The sequence below is a fragment of the Phaethon aethereus genome (genome assembly GCF_964289735.1).
Source record: "Phaethon aethereus genome assembly, chromosome: 1".
Lineage (NCBI taxonomy): Eukaryota > Metazoa > Chordata > Aves > Phaethontiformes > Phaethontidae > Phaethon > Phaethon aethereus.
In genome coordinates, this window is record NC_138575.1 from 155187351 (window position 1) to 155202882 (window position 15532).

The following is a 15532-nucleotide window of genomic DNA, read 5'->3' on the forward strand; positions in this document are numbered from 1 at the left end:
GTGTTTGTGTACATTCTAGTTTCTGTTGAAGAGACTCTTGCAGAAACAGCTAATAAAGGGAACAAGTCAGTCTGCAAGATACTGTCTTTGTATTTTTCATGTTCATTCTTGGGTATCAGCAAAATTTGATACCTGTTTGTTGTTGTTGTGTATAATGGGGAAAAATCCTGGCAAGTGAAGTGAGATTTGCAGAGATGGCATAGGCTATAAATGGGTTCTAGACAACTTTGCATATACGTATTTTCCTAAAATCCTTGTGACAAGGTTTAGGCAATTTCAATTTATGGAAGTTATCTGCATGTTTTATAGTCTTGTGAGGTAGTGTTCCTTTCTCTGAGCGAGAGACTACATAATGCACTTGAAAAAGTTACATTAATGTAATTGGATGCCAAACTCAACTGGCTTTGTGTTTGTGTGGCATAGTTATACTTTCACTAGTTAACAGACAGTTGCCAGCAGTGAAACAATAGCTGCTCTTAGGGGACATTCATATGCATGTTTTATGTTCTTATTTATGTGTTTTCTTTCCTCAAGTTCAGATTCATCAAAACTTCAAATGGCGAGCTTTTCTATTTCTTGCAGTATCAGAGTTTTAAAACTAATTTTTGTAACGTTCATTAGTAGGTACTGAACAAGACTTGTTTTTCTCTTCACTTCTTTGTTTTTCTAGATTTTTGTGGGATTTTCACTTGTTTGGTTTTCTTTTCCTCAAGGAAATTAAATGGTGACAGAACTTCATGGCTGCCCTTTTGATATAGGGCCATTTAGCAGCATGGTCCATCAGACATGTATTAGTCCTAACGGCAGCTCTGTAGGAGGCTGAAAGGACAAAACTGATTTAGTTCCTTTCTTCCAGAAATTCAACAACTTGTTGTAAGCAATAAAATCTAAAACAGTTCATGCATGTACACAAGCGTGTGCATGGACGCACAGCATCAGTCTTGGGTTAGTGAACTGTAGCAGTATAGAGATGTTTCTTTCCCTTTACCTGTTCCACAATTTGAACATTGAAGAAAGCCCTCGTTATATCAAAGGAAGGTACAAAATCATTTTATAATAAAGTTATGTGGGAGTACTACATTCTTGCATACAGTTGTAGATGTGCTGCAGTAAGGAAGTAGCATCAAGTTCCATTAGAAATGAATATGTGAAAGAAGAAAGAGAGCTTTTTTTGGGAATACTGATCTAAAACTAGTACCAATAAAAATGGAGTACCTTAAGACTAAAAATGGAAACATAGTATTTTTTAATAGTTTACTCTGAAACATACTTATAAATATTATAGACATATAGATTAAATTATAGATGTATAGGTTAAATTATAGATATATAGAAATACAGAGCTTGCAAGTAATAAATAAAATACCGGCAAAATCAATTGAAAATGGTAGATATTACATCCAGTGTTCTGGCTGTAATATCTGGAGTTTTAATGACAGTATGGACCTCCTTTTAGAGATAGTAGCAAGTCTGAATTGTTTTGCTGTGTTGAGTATCTGGTGGAGTTTGCATTTTCCGGATATTCCCTGACTGCAGAGGAGTGCTCATATTCTGAGATGTAAATGAATTCCCACCAGAGTTGCTGTATTCAAATAAGAGTTAATTATATAGTGCCCTAAATTGCACCAGCGTTCCGTAGATCTTTGAGAAAATGGGTCATATTGTAAAATCTTTAACAATCTAAAAAGCTACCAGAGAGGTAGAAAATGAAGGGCTTGCATAAAAAACCCAAAGTTGCTGTTAATTCACTTTGTCTTATACTAACCTTAATTTCACTTTTCTTTTTAACCATTTGCACAAGTATTTTTATTCTCTCTGATCATCTCTATTTGCTTGTGTGCTTCTACTTTTATTTTTGCCATTTGACTGTTTACATTATAGGAAGCAAAATAGTAGTAAGTACATTCTGTTTCTTTTGGAACAAAAGTAATGCAGATAAAAATGCCTGTCTCTTCCTTGGCATTTTGCCAGTGTTGTGGCCTATGTGCAGGCCTGCCTTTCTTCTTCATTAAATCAGTTTAACTTCTGCTTTAAGTATAATAGTACAATGGGAAATATCTTCTAAAAGGTTATTTAATGTAAGTGGTCTTGTGTGTCCTGATCTCAAGCATAAATAATCAAGTGAAGTATTGTTTTTCATTATGTTGACTTTTCCTATCCACGGAAGTAATTAACCTCATTCTACCACAATGTTGGAAGAAGAATGTTCTGCTGACAGCCATGATGCAGCAGACCCGTACTTCAGCTTTTAATGGAATTAAATGTTATCTTTTTTGTTAAAACCCTGCAAGAGATAAGGAAAAAAAAGGCACACAAGAGAAAACCCCCAACATTTAAATGTGGAATTGCGTAGAAAATTGTGACAGGTAGCCATCTCATAAAGTGAATTTAAACAGTGCAAGATGATGCTGGCAAACCAGTTCCAATGTTTTTTTTCCCCTTTCAATCGATGGGCTAGAATGCCTGTCTAATTACGGAAATTCTTTCATCCTGGTTTCTGTGTAGGAAATGCAGGAAAAAACCCTATTCTTTCCTGAAGTTGTAATGCTTGCCTGAAGCTATTTTCAAATTAATTCTATTAAAAATATTATTTTAAAAACTGGCTGAACTTTATTTTTGTTTGCAGTTACAGTAGAGGAACATCTTGCTGTAGCTGGAGTTTTTTTCCATCACATCACTTATTAATAATTACAATGCTACAATTATTAATAATTATTAAGGGTTAACAGCAGCGTTAGGTATGCTAGCATGTGAACACCAAAGAGTCTAAGATTAGCAAATACAAAATGTATTTTGGCAGTCTAGCATTAGAATTACAAATTTTCTTACACCATTTTTTTTTTTGTGTAAACTTTTTTTGCAGCGGAAGTATTTGTTTGCTTTTGAAAAGGTACTTTGTCTTTGGTAATGTTGAGATTTATGGAGATAGATTTATTAATACTGCAGTATTTCAGTACCCTTACCCTTGCATACTTGTGTCATGTAATTGGTGAGTTAATGGTACATCTATGTCTAGTGTCACATCCATTACAATCCAAAAAAGTACTTTTGTATGTGCTGTATGACAGGGTTCATATGTGTGTGTTTGAACTATATGGGTGGAGTAAACAAAATTCACAATATATTTGCAAAATTAATATAAAATGCTTCACTACAGTAATTGGTACTTTTATCTCATGTATGTAATTCATCAAGAACAGGAATTTACAACTTAAAGACAGACTGACACGCAGCAGTAGAGAAGAATGTTGGAATGCTGACATTTATGCTGCTTGTTCTAATCAAGCTTCCAGCTGACTTCCTGATGCTTTTTAATTGCTCCTTTTTGAACAGATTATTCCATAGCTAACAAACATTTTCTTTAAATGTGCGAGACTGACCTGTGGATTTTTGTTTTATATGAACCAATGCCCTGAGTCAGTGTGGTGGTTTCTTGTTTTGCTGTTGCATGTGTGTACAGTGGTGTTTGTTTTCTAACCACAATAAATGGAAGCCTAGACTAAACTGTTTATTTTAGCATAGTGCATTCCTTTTCATATCAACAAAAAGACAATTTACTGTGTGACAGGAAAGGAACACTTTTGACTATTTTTGAAAGTTGAGGTCATCATGGCTGTGGTTTGCCTAGCTTCCACAAATACAATGTTATGAACATTTTAAAATAGTAACTGGATATCTGACACTTCTGATTAGTATGATGGGAAAATAAAAGTCAGAATATAATGTGACCAAATACTGCAATTTTATTAAAACAAAGAGAGCTTTTCTTTTTTTGATACTGCCACAAACAGGGAACCTATTTTGTTTTTAACAGCTCTTCAGCTATAATAACAGGAAAATGATGAAAATAATTTTTTTGTTTTATAGACTTAGCATAGTATTAACAGTACTAGTTTTCAATAGTAATCTGCTTCTGTCACTCTTAGGTTTTAAGTTTCTATGATGTTTTCTTATCTCATGTTTTTCTGATTTACCTTCTTCTAAACTCTTCTGAGAATACATTTATAGATCTCCTAACAACAGTCTTGTTTTGGCAAATGTTATCTAATAATGTCTGTTTAGTAGCATGTTTGCAGCTTTGCTGGATCAGAAATCTTCCCCCCCCCACCCCCCAACAAAAGTGAACCAAATAGCTCCTGTAGTCAGCTCCAAGGTATTTATGCCCTCTTTTCTCCCATCCTGAAAATAGATATTGTAGTTCTCATCCCCAAAACCAAATTCTGTACTTTTCAGGTATGACCTATGGCCAAAGGAGGGGGGGAGTGTAGGAAGGAGGGGGAAAATTCTAATGTTGATATTCTCTCTTGTTTTGCATCCATGTAGTCTCACTAGTAAGCTTAGCTTTTCTAGTTCTTAGTGTTTATTTAGTTAGTTATTTTACACATGCTAATTGTCATAGCACATATGTGTAAGTAACACTTTTGGTTTTATTCCCTCATGTCTTTAAAGCTGGAGTGCCTAATGCAGTTAGTAAGAGCTGGAGCTTCTGTGAATGCCAGCACAACACGTTTTGCTCAAACACCAGCCCACATTGCTGCTTTTGGAGGACATCCACAGTGCCTGAATTGGTTGATTCAAGTGGGGGCCAACATAAACAAACAGGTATGGATTCACACGTATTTCATGTCTGCATACAGTTTTGGAAGGAGTGTTTCGGTCCCCTTTTACTACATGTATGATCCTTACATTGACATACAGATACATTATTTTTAACATCAGCTGAAGTCAAATGACTTAATTATCAGTTACAGACCTTTTTCATTATAGCAGAGATAGGACTAATAAATGTCCTTTAAGCCAGAAAAGATTTGGAGAACATTTGTTTTAGGAATTGATATCTTGCTGCTTCTTGAGTAAAATGGTGTGCTGTTCTGGTATTGGCAGCATTAGCAAATACTCTGATATTGTAATGCCTCTTTAGGGGAAATTAAAAAGGCTAGTGAGGAACATCTTAAATATGCAAAGAATTGAAAAATTCACCATTACCTACAGAACCATGAGACCTTTGTGGTATATCATGATTTAGTCATACATTTAACTAGTAAGGTCTGCCATGGTTTATTTTAAGGTGCATCTGGTTTCATACTGTTTTCCTTTTTAAAATTATTTCTAAATATTTCTAGTAACTTCCCACAAATAGATCAGAAACATGTACTTTACTAACAAAAAATGAATGGGTGATTTTTTTAAAAAATCTTTTAAAAAAATAATATTCCATTACTTCTATTGTGAGTATGGATAATGATTTATTTGGTAGCAGAGAGTGCATTAATTTAGCAAAAATCCTGTAAAGGACTGTTGTACTCTGGTACAGTAACAGAATCGAGTGCTTCAAACTATCATGCTTTTAGAGAAAATGTTTGTAGTGCTGAATGGATCTATTATGTATGCTGGGCATACATAATGTGTGCCTTTATAACAATACTCAATTATTATTTATAATATTCTATGAGAGTGATTAATACTACACCATATGCATTTACAGATGCTGTGCTATACTACAGCTTTTAGTAAAATGTCTGGTCTGTTAAATCTTGCATCACACTTTTCTTAAAATATTTAATGGCCAGACTGTGTTTTATATACAGTAGTTAAGCTAAGTCTGTTGAAGAACTTGAACATTTGCATTTCTAGAGTTTGGTTCTTTTTTTTTTTTTTTAATCTATGCAAACATAAGAAATGGGGAAGTTTGTGTTGAGTTTTCAGAAAAGAAGGCTGGTGCATTGAGAACAGCTGTGAGACACCAGGAGAATTGTAGAAACAATGAAGGTGACTGGATGCAGAGGCTATAGATCGCATCTTCTCCTTGATACCTGACAAAAGTAACTTATGCAATAAGTTATTGCTGCATAGTTGTAGAATCTTCAGAAGAGAAAATACAAGAACTATAAATGCATCTGGAGACCAGGTAAGAATATAAAGAAACAGTGATTAGAGAGGAAACATGGCATGCACAGAATAAAGATGTACAAATATCTGCTAAATGAGAAGAGAAGAATGAATGAAAATGAATGAATGAGAAGAATGAAAGTTTCCAACTATGAGGATAAAGAGAAGAAATGACCTGTGAGGTTGAAATGGAGTTGAAGAACAAGCTTGCTGTCCTGGAAGCATGATGGGGGGAAAAAAATCACATCTAGTGAGTGAGGTTATAGCAAAGAAGACAGTAGCAGCTAGCCCCCAAAAGAAGAGGAGAAGAGTACAAAGATCTCTCCATGGGCTGAGGGCAACATGCAGATGACTGTAAAAGAAAGCAGAAGGCAGTATCATATGCAGTTAAAAGTAGACAGGAAACTCATTCCAGCTTGAAGTCACCAAGACTAGCCAGTGACTCTGGAGTCTATAAATTGATGGTCTGTCACCAGAGCAAATACTAATAATAGATCTGTGGTCCTCCACAGGAGGAGTAGTACTGTGCTTCTCAAGTTTTCAAATGAGACAGAGATAATGGTATCCTGTGGACTTCTAAGGGCAGATTCAGGTATTGAAAGGCAAAGGACACTAACAGATAGTACTGGGAGTTGACACTGTGGAAGCCTTGCATGTTGGTAATGGTAGGCTCAAGTTACACTCGAATGAAATAACTTTTTTTGCTCCCACAAAATATTAGTTGAGAAGAGGTACTTTAGATTTTATTTGATGATAAAAGAAAATAGCTATGGTTAATTGAAATGGTGGTAGAAACAAAAAGGTCTAAGTTCTTTCTTAGGATGCAACTGGTCAGTCACACTGGTTTAGCATGCATGAGCACTGAAAGCTAGACAGTGTACTTTGGTGATAACTATAGCAGCAAACTCATCCCGTAGATATTTGGAATGTTTCATACATGGCTATGTAAAGCATAGTGCATGCTTTGCTCTCCCCAATTCCTTCCAGCTGCTTATTGAACTGCAGTCAAATTCTACTGTTTTTGTTTGATTTGTACTGCTTAATAAATGATCTTGGTTCCTTATTTAACTTCCAAGTACTTTCAGGTGATCATCTAGGGCTTCCACCCACACTTTTGAGCTTTTGGAGCATTATTTCCTGATGTGTATTTTGTTTATTCCTTCCAGCTCGCTGACTGATGCTGTACTTCAGACTTAGTCACTGGCTAATGCTTGTGTGAGGACAAGTGTTCCATGGACACTGGATACAAAACACATGCTGAGAAAGATCTGGGAATACTTGATATTTAAACTAGTAAAACTTTCCTTGCAAACTGACTCCTGGTCATTGGCTACAGATTAACCCATCACCTCTGGAAAAAGAAAAGGATAGCTTCTGAAAAGGAATCCACTCGAGTCTCTCAGTCTTAACGTAAACCTCCGGTACTCAGTAGAATTTGCATGCACTGCCCTGAGGTATTGTATTGTAGCCCATGCTGCCTGCCCTGAAGTTTAGGAAAACTTGAAAATGCATATCTCAGTGCTGGTGACAGTTGCCCAGGACGTTTTTTCAGGCAGCAGCAATGAAGGACAAATGCTGAAAACTGCTTGTCCCAACTGTACCTTGCTCCCCAGATGATAAGTTCTGTGAGTATGTCCTGTGATGCCCAGCCCTCTTACACGATTGTATGTGCTGACTAGAACCGTCTGTCTCTTTATGATTAGTGGGCAGTTTTTCCCTCCCCTCCACCACCCCCCCCCCCCCCCCCGAATCATAAAAATTCACAGGAGAAAGCTGAAGTGTCAAGCAATGACCTGCCAATTTCTACCCAGCAGTGGACTCAGGAGAAAGTCCTGTTGTTTTGGTTTTTTCTTGAGTGGGCAGTGCCTGCTAATAGTTCTTAATAATGTGACTCAAGACCTGCATTTATCTACCTGCCTGCTCTTGTTCACTGTAACAGTGAAAGTACTTCTTGTTTAAAAAGCCTATTACTTGATGTAAATATATTATCCCTCCAGCCTATCAAATATTCTATTGTATGTTGCCTGTGTTGATTGGCCAAAAAAAGAGTTTTGTGTGGCCCATCTTAAAGAGAAGTGATAAGAATATTGCAGCTTTACAGGTGATGCTAACTTCTCATCCAGCCAGTTACCATCATGTGGCAGTGATGGCAGACAGATTTAGGGGGGTTAGACTACCCATGCTAGCAAGAACTATAAACACGCTGATATCCTTGGTGAGGAGGAAAACACTCATTCCTTTGGTATGTTATGGTTTTGTATTTTAAACAACAATTTGGACTAAATCCAGGCAAAAATTTTCCATCGGATCTCAGCTATACTGAAAATTCAGAAGGAGAAACCATCATGAATTCAAAAAATTTTTAGCAAAAGAACGAGGAAAAAATACTCAGTATTCTCCAGCTTCTACTTCTTGGCTTCAAAAAGGGTAGGGTCCTGGGTCTAAAGACACCTGAACAGATTTAGCAATGTGATCAGCAGATAGAACTTGAAATTTGGTTAGTTAAGGAATGGAGTTAGTTTATATTTCTTGTCAGGTAAAATAGTGCTTCTGTGTCTTCGTTATCTACACTAGAAGTATTTTACAAGTGCATAGTGCTGTGGTTTAACCCTGGTAGGCACCAGAGCACCACACAGCTGCTTGCTCATTCCCCTCACAGTGGGTTGAGGGAGGCAGTCGGAAGGGAAAAGTGAGAAAACTCGTGGGTTGACATAAAGACAATTTAATAAGTAAGAAAGGAAACAAAGAAAAGCAAAACCAAGACAATCAAGTGATGATAGATTTTTTTTAAAAACCCCACTCCGCAACCAAAAAAATCCCACAGTTGCTCACCACTAGCTGACTGATGCCCAGCCAGTCCCCAAGCAATGACAACCCTGGCAAACTCCAACTCCACAGCTTTTTCTTGCTGAGTGTGTTGCCATATAGTATGGGATATTCCTCTGGTCAGTTTGGGTCAGTGGTCCCACCTCTGTCACCTCCTAGCTTCTTATGCACCCCCAGCCCAGTCATAGCTATAACATTGATGTATTATCAGCACTGCTTTCGTCACAAATCCAAAACATAGCACCATTCCAGCTACTATGAAGAAAACTAACTCTATACCAGCCAAAGCCAGTAGATGTAGTTGAAAGCTTTCAGTGTAAATGTGCGTGGGGGCTTTTTGTTTTAAAAAGAAATATTTACAGGTAAGTAACTTTTTTTTTTAAAATGACAGCAGTGTAAAGGTACCAGTGAGTGAAATTAACTGAATCATATCCAAGGATTTGAAATTTGGGGAACAAAATGGGAAATTTGCTCTAAGTTCAACTCGAAGATCCTAAAGCCAACAGAAATTTGGATCCCAAAAAGACAGAAGGAGGGAAAACAGTAAAATATGGCTTTAGGCAACTGAAAAAATAATCACATCTAAAAGAGGCCTGGGAATAAAGCAGAGTTTTGAGAAAACTATTTAATCAGTAAAGGAAATGTCTTGAGGTTAAGCAGTATAGTGAGGAAATGCAAACTGATTAATCAAGCTGAAATAGATCTACTGAGAAAATTTAAACTAAAAAAGCAAAAGACTCTTCAGCCACATAAATTAAAAGAGAATAACAAAGGAAGCTAGATACTTAGTAAAATGAAATAGAAGTCTAAGGTAATCTAGTCATAACCCCAGGCTAGAGAAGACTTCCCTTGTCTTTGCAAAAGGATAGTCATGCTGCTCCAAGGGAAAAGGCAAAGGAGTTTTGTGGTGGCAGTGAGTTTAAAAAAAAACAAATGTGACTATGATGCCTCATGATTCTTTTTGTCATCTCTTCAGGAGCACTGTACACAAAATACTTAGTCTCCACAGAAGCAAACAAACTTGTGTTATCTTGAATGCTAAATTAATAAAACTTACTTGGTCTTTCTGTTCATGTATTTACAATGTGACTTACGGATTGTGAGACAAGTTTGGGCTGTTGGTGCAGTGTTACATCAGAGGGGTAAACGGGACCCTGAAGAGTTCTGCTTTAGATATGAAAGGCCAGTACAAGTTACTGATGTTTCCCTTCCTGGAATATTATTACAGAAGGGATTATGTCAAACTGATGCACATATGGGAACTGTGGACAATTGGAAGAATTATGAGGTATTATCAAGGATAGTTACAAATTTATAGAGCCCCTCAAAATAAAATAACTTAATTGGCTCCAAAGAGCCAAAAAAGAGAGATGAGAAGAGGTGTCTTATGCGTGAAAATGTGCTAACAACCTAGACCCTGAACAGTTCTCAGGCGCTTCTTGGGAAAATCTGTTATATTCCTTTTTCTGTTTGGTGCCATCCATTTCAACTGTTGAATCAAACCATAATTGTTCTGAGGCTTGTAGAGTACTTTATTTTCCTCTGTATGCATGATTTCAGATGTGTTGAAAAATAAGTAAACTTTAAAGCCATTTTTCATTGGGGGATATTTTTTTTTCCTTTTAGTTTAACTCATAACCCAGAGAAGATTTCTTCTTTGTAGAGCTAGGAGATTATTTCAGAAGCTATTTCAGTGCAAATAGATTTGGTCCCATTGGAGAACTTCAAAAGAAGATAACATCAGTGATGACTGAAACTTAGGTGCCATAATTAAAACAAATGCTATAAAAAAATCTAAATCTGTATATTCTGTCATTCTCTTAAGTATTTTCTCAATTCCTTAGATTCAGAGAAGAGACACGTGCTTTTCTGGGGCAGTGATTGAAAGAAGCCCTTCTCAAGACATAGATTCTTTTCTGAGATACTAACCTTTTTCTGGTTGTGGGTCACAGGATTATTAGCTGCTATAAATTAGCTTTTTGTTGTAATGCAGTGATGAGTAGTCCTTTTGCAAAGGTCTTTTTTCATCCTTCTAGTATTTCCCCACAGCAATACTTCATAATTAAGTTCTCTAGATCTTACTGTGGGCAACATGCTAGGTTTATGGGGCTAGTAAAGATTTTTATCTTCGTCACACGCATGGCTAGTTGAGCTAACTTTCCCTAAACTGAACTTTATATTGAATTATTATCTTTTAAGTTAGGGTTGGGACTGTAGATACAAATGCTGAAAGCATATAGATAGAGGCAAATCACTCTACACTTTTACCTCTTTAACAAAAGGCTGAGGGGAGAAAGAAGACAACAACAAAATGATGAATCGAAGACAGCTTCCATGGTGGGCAAAATGTGTTACACTATGAAGAAAATCTGCCTGGATAAGTTGGTGCCAAATGAATTTGCATGTATGATAGTTGATAAAATTGTGTCCTCTGCTAAGCACCTCTGTCTTTCTGTAACTTCAAGGAAAGTTACAAATAGGAAAATTATTTAAACTTCATTGGAAAGCAGTCTTCTATTCATCAGCTGCAGCCAGCCATTTCGGAAGAAGGGCTGTATAGCTGTTTTCGAATCACTAAGGACTCCAAGGGGTTTTTTGCTCTGTTCTGTCTCCAAACTTTGTGTCAGCCTCAGCAATTTTCCTTAGTTTATAAGAAGGCAGACTTTGTCTGGCACAGTTATTGTGCCCCACTGCGGATGCCAGGTAGTTCACTGTTTGGCTGAATATATGTCTTAAGCACTGGTAAACTGGCTTACCCTCAGTGAATTTGTAACTTACTATAAAAATATTTTACCATGAAATAAAATCGGCAGGTAGAAAATTGAGAGTATATAACACATAATCCAAAATTCATCTTCAAATTATATTTACATGGTCCAAAAGATGTGAATTAATTTCTCAGAAGCTTGGCAGACAATTTAAAACACTTGTTACCTTCTATCTGTCAAGATAGAATATGATCATATTTTGAATATATTCACATTTAAAATAGAGCTAAAGCATAACCAGAACTGTAGAGTTAGGTATGAACGCTGTTGTGTATGAAGACTGGCAAGTCAGTTAAGGTGCTGTGTTACTTTAATAGATAGTGTTGATATTTTAATAAAAGGAATGAGGAAGCAAAAGTGAGGCACATATAGTTAGAGCATGCTTAGTATCAGTGGAGCAGACAAGTGAAGTCTGTCAAAAATTGGGAGAGAAAGAAAGGATGGGGAAGAAAGGAAAAAAGAACTTGCTATGCATTGAAAGTGTTGAGAACTATGGTAACTAATTCACCTAACAAACCAGTAACTGAACATTTACTTGCTACTTCAAGACCGTATTTCATTATAGGTTCTTCTCTGTGGTTCTTAATACCGATGGTTAATTGCAAATACTGATTTTCGTCTGCAGCCTGTAGGTGATGATGCATGGAATTTACCTGCCACTTGCCAGTTGCATTTGTAAAATTCATGTAGATTCTCCCTGTGAATCTGTGAAGATAGTTTGTAGAGAGAAGTTGCCTGAAAAGCAATACACTACTCCCAGTATGTTTGCACATAAAACGAAAAGATTAAATGTGCTGGTTAACAAGAATGGAATGTAAATGGATAGTCAGAAAAGAAAAGCATATAGGACATGAGTCAGTGTGTATGTCTCAGGAGAGATCTGGCCTGTCCTGTGAGCTCTGGACATACTTACATTATGGTAGAGTTATGCATCCATACTCCTCACCTGGTGAGTATTAATGGTTCAGTATAGTACTGTGCAAGTGTGCCAGCAAGATCTGAAAGCAATATAGTCCCACAAACATGGCCATGCTGCTTCTGAATTCAAGATGGCTTGCTCAGTCCAACCTATTGGGAAATAAAAGCACCAGGAAATAGAAGTGGTGGAGTAACTTGGTACGGTGGCATATGTTGTGGGTTTTTTTAACAAGTTTTGCTGAATATGACCATGCTGATTGCCTAGTTATTGGATAAGGTTTATCTTGTCATTTAGATACCGTTAACATTATTTCTTGCTAAATGTCTAATGTACATGACAGCCTACTTCAAATGTTAAAATAATAATAAAGTACCTGACATATTTGCTAGCTAATAAATGCTGCTTTTACATATCTGCTTTCTTAATTAAAGTGAATAATGTAAAAATGAGATGTTAATTTTTAGAAAAATTATGCTTGACAAAATGTAGTTTGTCTTTACAGGATTATGTTGGTGAAACTCCTATTCATAAAGCAGCACGGTCTGGTAGTATGGATTCCATAAGTGCCCTTGTGGCTCATGGTGCGCAAATAGAGTAAGTGAGGTATTTTTTTTGTTGTTGATTGTTGTGTGTTTAGCTAACTAACTTAGACCAGTAAACATAGATACTAATGTCAGAAAGATAAGTCAAAATAGCAGACACCTGATTAAAAGACAGCTAGACATGTTCAGTTGTAATGAAGCCCAAGATGTCTTGCATGTCTAGTAATAAAAGTTTATTTTCTTAAGTGATACCAGTGTGCTACATTAGTTTTGCATTTATATCTTATATATCAAAATATTTATCACGCTTCTGTCAGATGACGCCAAATTGTACACTTTATTTAGCATGTAGTTATTTTTTACAACAAATTTACACCTTGCACTGGTGAATAAGTACAGAAAACAATGCAAAAGCAACATTATATGCAAAATAGCATCTCACACACTCTTTGCAGTTAGTTTAATACTGTTTGTTAGTATATTGTGTATTTGCCCTTTTGATAACTTTTTTCTTTAAAGGTTTATGTACTGCAAAAACATTCAGAAAATCTCACAAACTTTTGCAACTTACAGCATGGACAAAATGGATGCAGTTTTCACCTAGAAATGTTGAGTATAAGCTCTATGGCTTATAATAATGTAAATACTTTAGCAATTTGTTTTAATTACAACTAGCCTTATCTTAAGTGGTAACTAGTCACTGTATTTTAACCTGTAATATGAAACTCTTAAGTTGTAAGTGAAATAAGAATCATGTAGTTATTTCTTGTTTTACCCTTTGGTTTCCATCTTACCGTTTTTGTAATGCTGCCCTGATAAATCTTCCATAAAATTTAACTCTTTCAGTGGTATTATAGAGTATTCAGGAAATATAGTACCTTTTAAGTTAATGGTAATGAACAAATTGCTTTATAGAAAAATGACACTGAAATAACTTACGCAGCTGTCTCAGTTGTTGACAAGTTCATGAAATCAGTCTTAAATTTATAAATGCCCATTTTCACTCACTTTCAGATATCTTAAGATAAACTTGGATTTAAATTTACTGTGGAATTGAGCAAACCTTAATTATCATCATCAATTAGTATGTAATCTTGTGATTTTTACAAAGTAACCAATCAAAAGAGTTACAGAACTGCATAAACTGTGAAGAGTTAAGAGTCTGATGTAAAGAAGAGGACATGTTACATCTATAGGACTTTCAAAATAAGTAGCGGAGTAACTGATATTGGAGATGTGGCTACAACTTTAACTTACAGGACTAAAATTTTGCTTTTTAAACATTGTATTTGCAAGCCATAGGCAAGTTTCTGTAAAACTTGGAGAGTGATACCTGCCTTTGACCAAAGCTATTTGCAGCAGAGGTAGTGTAGGTTTATAGCAGTTTAGTGAACAGGAAATAATTCTCAATTTTCTAACTTTGAATTCCATCTGTGTTTCAGTAGGATAGACTTGTCACAAGTTCTGTGGCTAATTAAATATAGGATCCCATACAGGAAATTGTAAAATTCAGGGATGCAAATGCAATAGGCTGGTGGAGCAACCGATGTTTAGTCATTTAAGAGGATCAGGACTTGGCACTGTCACCTGAGAGAGCTAGCTATTGACTGATCAGGGTGAGGATTCTTTTTCCATTGAATCTAGTTTCCAGGCTCAGTATGCTAAATTAGGCCAAATCCATGTATATGCTTTTGACATTGATTAATTCTGGGTTATCTAGGTTTGAGAACTGTCCCCGTATCTCTAATTGTTATGTTGATTTCTTGATTTTTGTAACATCTTGAAAATGTACATGCTCTGAAAGTTTTCACTCCTTTATTCTATGGCTTCAGGTAGAAGAAAAGGAGAGGGATATTATCCATACATTTGAATTCCAATTTGTATATGTTAACTGAAATGATATTGACTATATAGGACCAAGGCAAGAATTCTATTAAATACAGAACTAAGCACCAACTAGAACTCAAGTGCTGATCTGTACTCATGGTGAATATGGCCTTTTTTTATGGGGATTAGATCTTCTAATCTAGTTTTTTCTTTATTTCTTCATACAGTATAAAAGTCTAGTTACATGAAGATGCAGAGAATATCCCTTGTGACTGGAAACAGTCAAATATACTGCTTTTACCTGGTATTTATAGTCTACATCAAGCATTGCACCATCCCTAGTTTTTTATAGATAGTGGGACCAGGGATCTTAAGATTTCATTATTACATCAACACTAGTAATCAGTAGTGTAATATTGCAAGAAACAGTTTTTATTAATGAGTGATTATTGAAATACTGCTATTAAAATGAAGTCACTTGGACTAGTGTAATCTTTGATATCGGTGTTTACCATATTTCTACTTTATTCACTCCTTTGGTTATGTTGGAAGCCAAAGAATATTGACAGTAGTCCAGTAAGGATAAAAGTAAGAATTTTAGTTTGAATAAAATTGCCTCACTTGAATTGTTCTAGTTTCCTTTGTTTTAGGCTTGTTAGTGTATTGCTTTTACAGAGAAATACAGTATGTTGCAGTCTCTAAATTTCATGAAGTTATTGCATTGTTTTCCTAATTGATGAGAGAGAATTTGGGTCTCTATT

The 15532-nt window shown here is 35.8% G+C and overlaps 1 protein-coding gene across 1 annotated transcript in view; it reads left to right on the top strand.

Annotated features, from left to right (window-relative positions):
• ANKRD10 (ankyrin repeat domain 10) overlaps positions 1-15532 on the top strand; it is a gene marked incomplete at its 5' end in the record, with an annotated part of 38736 nt that overhangs the window by 2121 nt on the left and 21083 nt on the right. Inside the window, 2 exons of the mRNA XM_081996460.1 lie at positions 4450-4602; positions 12905-12996. Coding sequence (XP_081852586.1) covers positions 4450-4602; positions 12905-12996 — 245 coding nt within the window. The remainder of the gene's footprint in view (positions 1-4449; positions 4603-12904; positions 12997-15532) is intronic.